An 11814-nucleotide genomic window follows, 5' to 3' on the forward strand; every position below is an offset into this window, starting at 1 on the left:
TCAAAAATGATTTAACATGGACTTCCCTGGTGGCGTAGTGGTTGGGAGTCCGCCTGCCGATGCGGGGGACACGGGTTCGTGCCCCGGTCTGGGAAAGATCCCACATGCCGCGGAGCGGCTGGGCTCGTGAGCCATGGCCACTGGGCCTGCGCGTCAGGAGCCTGTGCTCTGCAATGGGAGAGGCCGCGGCAGTGAGAGGCCCGTGTACCGCCAAAAAAAAAAAAAAAAAAGATTTAACATTAAATCTTTGACACAGGCTCGCTATATAGTTGTATGAGAGTTATGTTCTTTAACTCTTTGAGAATTATGTTTTGACAGTAGCACAGTCCAATAAGGGACGGACTGCTGTAAAGTAAGCGTGAAACTCTAGGTGCTGTGGGGACAATACAAAGGATGAGAAGAGTGAGCCCTGGGGAGTCAAAGGAATTCTTGAGCGGGGCCTTGGAGGAAGGGTAAAATTTGAACAGACAGAGAAGGGAGGGCTTTCTAGAAGGGGTTGCAGCATGAGGAAAAGAAGAAAGAAGTCAGGGGTTTTTGTAGACGCTACAATTAAAGGAGAGGCACCTAGTTTGGTCTTTTTCCTCAGGTCATGCTTCTGACCTTATAGGATCCAGAATGTGAAGATTAAAAAGAAAATGGACCACTGTAGAAGCTCAGTAAGGGCAGGAATTTGAGCTATTTTTGTCAACAGTGTACTCTCAGAGCTTGGACATAGTAAGCCAACGATGACTGCTTGTTGAATAACTAACGTGATCAAAAGTAAAGAATATGATTAGCTTCCATTAACTGACCACTTACTATGTGCCAGACACTATGCTAAGCTCTTTTGAAAAAATTTTTATTTTATATTGGAGTTGATTTACAATTTTGTGTTAGTTTCAGGTGTACAGCAAAGTGATTCAGTTATACACACACATGTATCTATTCTTTTTCAGATTCTTTTCCCATATAGGTTATTACAGAATATTAAATAGAGTTCCCTGTGCTATAGAGTAGGTCCTTGTTGATTATCTATTTTATATATAGTAGTGTGTCTATGTTAATCCCAACCTCCTAATTTATCCCTCCCTTGCCCCACCTTTCCCCTCTGGTAACCATAAGTTCGTTTTCAATGTCTGTGAGTCTGCTTCTGTTTTGTAAATAAGTTCATTTGTATCATTTTTTTAGATTCCATATATAAGTGATATCATATGGTATTTGTCTTTCTCTGTCTGACCTACTTCACAGTATGATAATCTCTAGGTCCATCCATGATGCTGCAAATGGCATTATTTCATTCTTTTTTATGGCTGAGTAATATTCCATTGTATAAATATACCACATCTTCTTTATCCATTTATCTGTCGATGGACATTTAGGTTGCTTCCATGTCCTGGCTATTGTAAATAGTGCTGCAGTGAACATGGGGTGCATGTATCTTTTTGGATTATGGTTTTCTTCAGATATATGCCCAGGAGTAGGATTGCTGGGTCATATGGTCGTTCTATATGTAGTTTTTTAAGGAACCTTCACACTGTTCTCCATAGTGATTGTACCAATTTACATTCCCACCAACAGTGCAGGAGGGTTCCATTTCCTCCACCATTTATTTGTAGACTTTTTGATGATGACCATTCTGACCGGTGTGAGGTGATACCTTATTGCTGTTTTGCTTTACATTTCTGTAATAATTAGTGATGTTGAACATCTTTCATGTGCTTTTGGGCCATCTGTATGTCTTTTTTGGAGAAAAGTCTACTTAGATCTTCTGCCCATTTTTTGATTGGGTTGTTTGTTTCTTTTGATATTGAGCTGCATGAGCTGTTTGTATATTTTGGAGATTAATCCCTTGTTGGTCGCATAGTTTGCAAATATTTTCTCCCATTCTGTAAGTTGTCTTTTCGTTTTGGTTATGGTTTCCTTTGCTGTGCAAAAGCTTTTAAGTTTAATTTGGTCCCATTTGTTTATTTTTGTTTTTATTTTCATTACTCTAGGAGGTGGATCCAAAAAGATACTGCTGCGGTTTATGTCAGAGAGTATTTTGCCCATGTCTTCCTCTAAGAGTTTTACAGTGTCTGGTCTTACATTTAGGTCTTTAATCCATTTTGAGTTTAGTTTTGTGTATGGTGTTAGAGAATGTTCTAATTTCATTCTTTTACATGTAGCTGTCCATATGCCAAGCTCTTTACATAAATAATTCCATGAGACACTTACATTGATGATATGAAGCAGATTTTCTTATTTTTCAAATTAGGTCCAGCCTATGGCAAAATGGTTACATGAATGATTTTTATCTTTGGGGCTCCTTTACCCTTTCCCAAAGGGCACAGAATCCAAGACTTATGATTATTCTTCCCACTGCCCAAACTCTCTTCCAGCCTCCCCAAGCCCGGTGGTGTCAGTACCATTGGAATAAACTGGTCCTACTACTGACCAGCAACTGATGTGCTACCAGGAGAGTCCCAGATGGACCTCTGGGTAACCTGGGCCCATGTGTATGTAAGTACTTGCTCAATTTTGATGAGTGAGTCTGGAGGTGACAATCACTGTTATCCTTGGGTTTCTTACCTACAGGGAACCCTCATGTTGTGGTAGAAATTTCAAACTAGAAAAGAAGGAAAGGGTTTCTGCTTCCACCCCTAACCCATGTGGGAAGAGAACTCTGGATCCCTTTTGACAGGACTGCCTCTTTCTGGACATTAGGATGGTGTGCCAGACATAGACATGTATTGCTCAGATTCCCTCTTCACGAAAGGGCCCATTGTGCAGCCTTGAGGAGTGTGGTTGGCTCACAGCCACCACTGTTAACTGGTTCAGATCGGCCTCAACTCCTGAGCTGAGGTAGTGGTCTTCTTGGGGTGGCCCCATCCAATGACTGTGCAAGACTGTGGTACAAGGTCCCATCCATTTCTGCCTAACACAGGACTCTTCTCACACACTCAGAGATCCCTGCTGGGCTGACAGAGACTGTCAGATCTATGTCATGGTCTGGCAACTCCCCTTCCCTAATCCCATTTCCTCCTTTTTCCTTTCACAAGTGTTACTCCCAGTAAGCCTTTTATACTCCTAAATCTGTCTCAGGATCTGTTTTCCGAAGGACCCAGATGACACAGATGGGATGCTGTTAGCTCCAAGCAACCTTTCATCAGTGAAGAGAATGGATATTTTAGAACTGGATTTGAGCCAATACCAGCAGAATATAAGCACCCCGGGTGCCAGGGACCAAGGAGTACTTCCACTGTGGTGCATGAATCAAATAAGCTCTATTTCTTGGTATTCTTCTTGGCACTGACTGTGTCTTGCTATTATATAAGATGGCTTGACTGTTCCTACTGGCTTTCTCAGTGAGTGATTTGTTCAATTAATTAAGAGTGGGACTAAAGACAAGGTCACTAAGTCCGTTTCCAGTCAGCTGTTAGTTTCAATCAAGTTACCTGTTATAAATGGATTGTTATCTGGTCATATATGGACTCCATAAGCCCTTGACCCATGCTGAGTCATGACTTAGGCCAGTTGTTTCTCAGCCTCCTGGCAGACTGTCACCCTTCCCGTGGGTCACTTATAAAATGCTCTGTGCAGTATTTTGGTTTGGGGCAAGGAAGTCTTAATGTGGTTGGTGACCAGCTACTTAACTTGCGGCCACAAATGGGAGGGCATAGTTTTTGCTTTTTTGGTATGGAAGCATCTCCTAATTCCTTATTAGAAGAGCAATACTCCTCAAATTATCCATTCATTCATCAAATATTTTTGGACAAAGAGAGAGTTGCTACTTGCCCTTCCCTTGATCAGACTCACAGCTACATCCCTAGCATCACATTTTAGGGAAATCTACATGCAGCTTCTTCAGTAATAACTACCAGCCAGACACACCTGAGGGTCTAAAGCAGTACTTACTCCTCTTCCATCTGTCCTTCATGCCAAAGACATCAAGCCTCAACCTGTGTCATGGAGTCAATAATTATAGGGGCTCTGGGATCAGATAGTCTTGGGTTCAGATATGGGTTCTCCCACTTCCTGGAGGAAAGGTGGTGCCTTGTGGGCAAAAAACTGGACCCAGAACAGATATAAAAACAGAGGCCCTGGGGAGAGGAACCGCCGTCAGGGAAAGACTCACTCCCAGTGACTACAGAGAAGACAGCGCTGTCCCCTGCCGAGATGAAGCTGCTGTTGCTGTGTCCAGGGCTGACTGTAGGCTGTGCCCACAAGGAAGGAAACCCTGGTGTTGTGAGAAGCAACTTCGATATTTCAAAGGTAGGGGCAGTGGAGAATAGTGACTTTGGATTTTGGGGGGTGGTTTGGAGGGTTCTGAAACAAGGTGACCCTCCTGGAGGGCAGCAGTTCCTTGACATATTAGGCAAAAGGGGTGATTTCAGACCTTAGACTAAGGGCAGTTGTGCCATGTTAAAAGACGACAGCACTTGGGGACCTCCATTCTCACTGGAGGGACAGTTGAAAGAGTCCTAGGTGTGTGGTGCCAATTGACCTGAGCTCTAATTTCATCTTCACGTCACTGTGATGAGTCCTGGCCCACAGGCCAGAGTTCAAGGAGACAAGTGTTCATGTTGTATCTCTTTCCTCTTTTCTCACCCAATCATTTTATTGATTTATTGCAGATTTCAGGGGAGTGAGATTCCATTCTCTTGGCCTCAGACGCCAAGAAAAGATAGAAGAAAATGGTAGCATGAGAGTTTTTGTGGAGCACGTCCATGCCTTGGAAAAATTTTCTTTGTTCTTTAAATTTCATACAAAGTAAGTGGGTTTTTTGCTTGGGAAAGAAAAAACAGAAGCCTGAATATGGTCTTGGACCTCTAAACACACACAAACACACACATACACACACACACACACACACACACACACACATATACATACATTCTGGGCCTGCACCTAAAATCAGGGTCCATCATCCGGCACTGATTTGGGGTTTGGTGAACCTGTGGCTTTTCTAGATTCAGAGATAAGAATTGGTGACAGGCATGAATTTAAACGGGAGTAGAGGAGGTAAGGGGTAGAGGGGTATCAGAATCATAAGTAGTGTGGCATGACAGCATAGGTTAAGAGCACAGGATTCAGAATCAACAGCCTATCTCGTTCTTGAATCTATATGTGTGACCAAGAAAATTCATCTGTTTCTTCCCCAATTTTCCCTAGAGTAAAAGAAGATGATAATAATTGTCTCTCATGGTTTTTTGTGAGGACCAAGTGCGGTTATGTTCGTAAGGCACATATCTAAGAGGCTGGCACATGGTAAGAACCCAGCTAATTCTCTGGACAAGTAGCTATCGTAATAGTAATAGTGGGAAGCAGTGGTAGAGTAATAGTGATAGAAGTAGTTGACTCATTCTCAAAGCAGCAAATAAAGTGAATAATGTAAATAAAAGTTCTTTGGAAACTATACCCGAAAATGTTCAACAGTTAATCAGTGGAATCGTAAACTCAAGTTACAGGTAGAGTGTGAAGGAGCCAGCACCATCAGTATCTCTTGGGCATCGGCTCATTCTGTTTTACAGGGTAAGTGGAGCATGTCCTGAAATGTCTTTGCTTTCTGACAAAGCAGGAGAGGATGGTGTACATAGTGTTACCTGTAAGTATGCAAAAAGAAAGGTCTGTCTAAATTCTACTTCCAACTGCAAGGAATTTGCTAAACCCCAGTATCTTCAGGACCTTGGTCAGTTCCTGATATGCTTGTTTAGGTAATACAGTGGGGCCATCTAATAGCCGATATCCTGAATTTGGGAGAAATGTGTGTGTAAAAGCCAGTGCCTGGCACACAGTACCATCAGGTATAGAAGGCAGTTTGGTCACAGGTACCTCCTGCCACAAAAGAAAATTGGCAGAAAAAAAAAAAAAGTAACTTGGCAGGACAGCTTCTCATTCCTTGCCCACTTTCTGATGATGTCTGAGGGCCGTTGCCACAGCACATTATTCGGGACACAGCCCTGGGTATATAATGCAATGGGGCTTATAGAGAAGACAGAGACACACAGTTGGCAGAGATGGCTGAGGGAGGGTAGGTGAGTTTCAGGGAGCATGATAGAGGGAAAGCTGCTGCTGTGGCTGAATTTTTCTACCCCTAGTGGTCAGTCCACCAGCGTTCCTTAGAAGTTGCCTCATGAATCCCAGAGAGATGCAAATGGAAGGCAGTAGATATCACTCTCTATTTCTTCCAGGATATGCACTTGAATTTGTTTTGTGGGAGAGAATAGGAAGTGAAAGGGTTTCACTTCCTTCCCATGGACCAGAGGAGTTCTGAGCTGTGTTCTGTTTCCTCCACAGATGATGAAGACAATAAATTTCGCATACTTCAAACAAATTATACTGAATATATTATTTTTTATCTCATGAATGTCAACAACAATGAATCATTCCAACTGCTGGAGCTCTACGGTACAGTATTTTCATGCTGACACTCATCGTGGGGTGGGGAGACTGGGGAAGGAAGGAAGCCTGGAGACAGAGTGGTCTTCCCAATCTTATCCTGGGATGACATCTCTCCTCCTCTGAAGATAGATGCTCACCTTTGGTAAAATTTCTCAGGCTCAGTGTTGGGAACATGATGAATCTCTCATCATGCCAGAAAGATATCCTAAAGATGTCAAATTCAAGACAGGTTATGGGAACATATGTATAACTGATTCAGTTTGTTATAAAGCAGAAACTAACACACCATTGTAAAGCAATTATACTCCAATGAAGACGTAAAAAATAAAGAGAGATTACATTTAAAAAAAAAATTCAAGATAGGTTATTTTTTCATCCCCAAGACTTCTGCCTAAGCACCCAGTCAGTACCATTCATTTTCCCGTCTGGCTGGAGCCCCACCCCTCTGATGAGACTCAGTGACCAATAAACAAGACAAAGCAGTTACTGTCACTCTTCCCACGCCCAAGAACCAGACGGGAGCCCAAAATCATGAAAAAGTTTGTGAAAATTTACCAAAAATATGGGATTGTTAAGGAAAACATATTTCCACATGTTTCCATATTACCAAAGTCGTTAAGTTGAGATCTCTCTGGCTTTCTCTGCCTAAATTCCCACTTTACTGAATGGGAATGTTCCTGAAGGGAAAAATCCAAGAGAAGTTAATACCCCAGTCAGTCCCCTTTGCCCTAACCTGGAGAATCATCTGGTTTCATTCTGGGAAATAAACCAGGGTTGGTATTTGAATGTGCTCTTCTCTGCCTCTGTAGATCACTGTCTCCAGGCCCGAGGGAGTGGAGTGGCCCAGGCCTCCAGGTTGGTGAGCTCTGCTGGAGAGGGGCTGGCTCAGGGATCAGTGCCTCCCAAAAGCATTAGGGTTTTATGTCCAAAGATTACAATAAAAATAATTTGGTAAGGAAGCTTTTTGGGAGAGCTTGAAATTTGGAGTTGGAGGACCTGCATTCAGGATCCACTCCTGCTATGAGCTTTTTGAGCAAATGATGTAGCAGTTAAAAGGGAAACAATGATGTCTACCTTATAGAGTTACTGTGTGGATATAATGCTGGAGAAAAGGGCTCAGTAATTGATAATGTGCTAAAAATCATGACTTAAAGTTTTAAATGGGAAAAGGGTGTGAGTGTGAAACTCAAATACATCTCTGTGTTTGTGGTCCATCTTCCAAGCCCAGAGGACCATCTCACCCTCCAATTTATAGAAAAATTTTCTTCCTTCAATCTCTTCCTTTCTTCCTGCACATCCTTAACTTCTAATCTGGGAATAGAGTTGTCTGACCTTCCAGTTGTCTTCCAACCTGGAAAATGGACTCTTGAGTTTCCTCATCTGTCTCCTGCCTCAGATTTATTGTGGGGCTTCATTAGCAATGATGGCTTCCATGAAGGAAGCACTTAGTGAAAGATTGCTATGGCTTTCGCCATGATTCCTCAATTTGTCAAAAATTCTTTAAAACTTCCAATGCTGAGGATGGCATTGCTAAGATCCTTCATTGCTTCTTTTCTTTTCATAGACTCAAGTGGGGGAAGGTTAAGATGGGATCAGCAATAGAAAAAAAAAAAAAGTCATTTACTTAACACCCTCCCTACCCCTATTCTGGCAAATAACATGGGTTAGAATGCAGGTTGATAACTATTTCTTCAACATTTTTTTTTGTAATAGAAATTCTCTTTGTCCTCAGTTCAATCCGAGAAGCACCTAATGAGTCTCGGTGTTCTTGTTCTCGTCGGCTTACTTAGCACTGGGTGAGTGCCACCTCACTTGGGCTCCAGGATCTTCTCTTCCATGGTCCCCACATCATCTTGCGACAAGTTCTGTGACCTGATTTCCATCACTATCGCACGTGAAGGCATCAACTCTGCATCTTCAGGATCTCCCCTAATTATCTAGGAAGACTCATTAGCTCACCACAAAGCAAAGTTTCCTGCAAATTTCTAACTCTCTGTGCCATATTCAGCACAACAGTACCATGAATAAGACCTTCCTCTACCTGGTCAATAAATGATTCACCTTCCAGTCATGTGATTTGTCTTTGTGTATGTTAAAGAGATGTGGGGTTGACAGGAAGCAAATGAGGGGACTTCCTTGGCCCTGTGTCCATAATCTTCCTCTAGCTTCTCAGAATCTTCCCTGAGTTTCAGGATTCTCCCTTGTCTGCAGTAATTCTCTGTCCCCATGAGTGCTACCTGCCTTTTGATTTGCCCATTTCTTAGTGACCTGGTAAGACAAACTATAAGACTTGTGCTATAAATTGCTCCATCCTAGAATTCTCTTTTTCAGTGGGGGTACTGAGAGATAGATGCTGCTGGGGCTGATACCAGCTCGATATGTTTCAGAATATGCCCTTATACCCCAGCTTCTCTAACCCATCCGTCCTATGATATGGTCAGTGTCCCTTCTTTCTTTCTTTCTTTTCTTTTCTTTTCTTTTTTTTTTGGTACGGCAAATGCTTTTATTTTGTAGAAGCACATCTATGGTATCTAAGTTGAAAATTACCCTGATAAGATGCTGTTAGTTTCTGAAAATCTTCATTTTTAAAATTTTATTGAAGTATAGTTGATTTACAGTTTTGATTTCTGCTGTACAGCAAAGTGATTCAGTTTTACATATATACATTCTTTTTCGTATTCTTTTCCATTATGGTTTATTACAGGATATAGAATATAGTTCCCCGTGCCATACAGCAGGACCTTGTTGTTTATCCATTCTATATATAACAGCTTACATCTGCTAATCCCAAACTCCCATTCCATCCCTCCCCCAGCCCCCATCCCCCTTGGCAACCACAGGTCTGTTCTCTATGTCTGTGATTCTGTTTCTGTTTCATAGATAGGTTCATTTGTGTCATATTTATTTATTTATTTAATATTTATCTTATCTGCTCCAGGTCTTCATTGAGGCACGCGGGATCTTCGTTGCAGCATGCAGGTCTTTAGTTGTGGCATGTGGACTTATTAGTTGCGGTATGCATGTGGGATCTACTTCCCCTATCAGGGATCGAACCCCAGCCCCCTGCATTGGGAGTGTGGAGTCTTACCCCTGGACCACCAGGGAAGTCCCTGTGTCATATTTTGGATTGCACATATAAGTGATATCATATGGTATTTACCTTTCTCTTGGTCAGTGTTTTTTCATACTCTTGGAAAACTTCCTTCAACCACTGCTTTTATCTACTGGGAACGTGTTAAATGAGATTCCATGAAACGTGAGCAATACTTATCTGCAGCAATCTATATGTGGTACATTCAGGAGGCATCAAGGAGGCTAAGTGTTATTAACCTCTTCTTTGGGGAGCTTACAGGCTTTGGAGAAAGGGAAATTAAAGATCCTCTTCCAGTTATAATCCTTTCCCAACATCAGCTGATAATAAAAACAGTGTAAGAGTTACACATGGTTGTTGGGGCAGAGCAAGATGTGGGTAGGGGTTGTCATGCAGAAAGAATGACTCATTCATTATGGACATAAGGCTTATGTTAACAAGAGAAGGCTTTCTAGGCATCTGACTCTCCCCACATCTTACTCTGCCTACAGGTCACAAGAGTAAGTTAAGTTCAGACTTATTGCTCCTGACTTAAGTGCTCAGTCTGGTTTGCTGAAATATGACAAAAGGCTATGTAGAAAGTCAACCAGTCATGCTAGGATCACCCATTTTTTAAAAGTTTGCGTTTAAGGGACAGAGCAGCTGATACCCAGAAGGGCATGGCCTAGCATATCCTTGAGAATGCTTAGAGCATTAACAACAATAGTAATCAATGCACAAGAGGGCCACGTTGATGATGGGAAATGGCTGGAGAGTGCCACGTGTCAGGAAACTACAGCCAATCGGGAGGCACAAAAAGACCCTCAGGGGTTCCCAGATCAAGTTGGCAGATGAGCTCACACTGAAACCTACACCTCAACCCCAAACATTTTAATGCAAATGAGGCATGAAATGTTAAGGACACTCAAAAGCAAGGAGTGAAGATCTCTGTGGATCAGAAAGAGAGCAGTTCTTTTCAGGAGGAACAAAAAGAAAAAAAACAGACAGGAATGATGTGGGTAAACAGGCCAGAGCAGCATCGTCCTCCGGGTTTGGGGTCTGGGGACAGATCTGGATCACCCATGCAGGGTTGGGGCCAATCATGTGGGGCTGCAGACTGAAGATGTGGACCTCTGAGAAGCAGGGGCTGAGCCTGAATGAATTTAGGACGGTTCCTCTCCCTCACCTGGAGTCACAGAGAGAAGCTGACTGCAAAGGAGGCACCATCACCTCTTTCTTTCATTTGAGAAAGAAAAGAGCAGTCCCTGGTCTCCTGGGATCGGCCTGACTCGCATCATGAGGCTTCAAGGTTATCACCAGCTGGCCTGATGCTCACAGCTAGGCCAAGTTATTCTGTTGGACGTAAACAATATCCTGAAACATCAACACAGACAAGGTCACTCAGAGATCATTAAAAAAAATCATTGTGCAATCCAGAAACACGCCCCCCTCTTGGCTAAAATGAGTCACTACTACTTTTCTACTAATTACAGCTTTATCCTCCTGCTGGGCTTCTCTTCCTATAGATAAGATTTACTGAGATATGCATTCATAGACTTGCCCCTGCTTTCTGACAGCACCCAATCTAGAGCTTCCTTAGATCCTCCCCCAAACCCGCAGTAGGTCCTTCCTAATATGCTCCTACTGAGACACCTATGGTTCCCCTGGTGAGCGTTCTTCCTAGCTGCAGTAATAAACCCAATTTTTCAATTACGTGTATGTTCCTGGTGGTCTTTGGCTGAAGAGTATTAACATTTTTAGGAGTTGAACCCAGGCCCACTTCATGCATGTGCCGCCCGGAATTCTGAGAAGCACCAAGCTAAATCACAAATGCAAGGCCTGGTTTAATGCTGTGCACTTAAGTAGCACGTAGGATGCCCCCAAGGCTTTTGGCCTGAGCAATTGGAAGGATGGAATTGCCATTTACTCCAGTTACCTAGAGGAGCCAGTTTAGTGGGGAAGGATAAAAAAATCTCTGTTTCAGACATTTAATTTGTTTATCTAGCTAGGCTACTATTCAAAAAAAGAGACCCGGGCTTCCCTGGTGGTGCAGTGGTTGAGAGTCCGCCTGCTGATGCAGGGGACACGGGTTCGTGCCCCGGTCCGGGAAGATCCCACATGCCGCGGAACGGCTAGGCCCGTGAGCCATGGCCGCTGAGCCTGCGCGTCCGGAGCCTGTGCTCCGCAACGGGAGAGGCCACAGCAGTGAGAGGCCCGCGTACCGCAAAAAAAAAAAAAAAAAAAAAAGAGAGACCCAACCATAATTTAGTATGGGTTGGTGAAGATAGAATTAATTTCAAAACTTAATAATAGATTTCATTATCAGTAACATAAATGTGAATTTTCTTCAGCAAGTTAAAAGGAAATGTACTAAATCTATATTA

General features: G+C 42.8%; 1 protein-coding gene across 1 annotated transcript; it reads left to right on the forward strand.

The window, feature by feature from the left end:
- Positions 1-1897: 1897 nt before the first annotated feature.
- LOC113619802 (allergen Fel d 4) lies at positions 1898-8424 on the forward strand. The gene is given in 7 exon segments (XM_027105178.1): positions 1898-4230; positions 4593-4638; positions 4641-4728; positions 5490-5563; positions 6256-6366; positions 7170-7215; positions 8151-8424. Coding segments are annotated over 7 exon segments (471 nt in total). The 5' UTR covers positions 1898-4134; the 3' UTR covers positions 8161-8424.
- The last annotated feature ends 3390 nt before the right edge of the window (positions 8425-11814 follow it).

Source organism: Aethalodelphis obliquidens, unplaced genomic scaffold, assembly GCF_003676395.1.
Source record: "Aethalodelphis obliquidens isolate GAN/ISIS:26980383/991018 unplaced genomic scaffold, ASM367639v1 scaffold7, whole genome shotgun sequence".
Classification (NCBI taxonomy): Eukaryota; Metazoa; Chordata; class Mammalia; order Artiodactyla; family Delphinidae; genus Aethalodelphis; species Aethalodelphis obliquidens.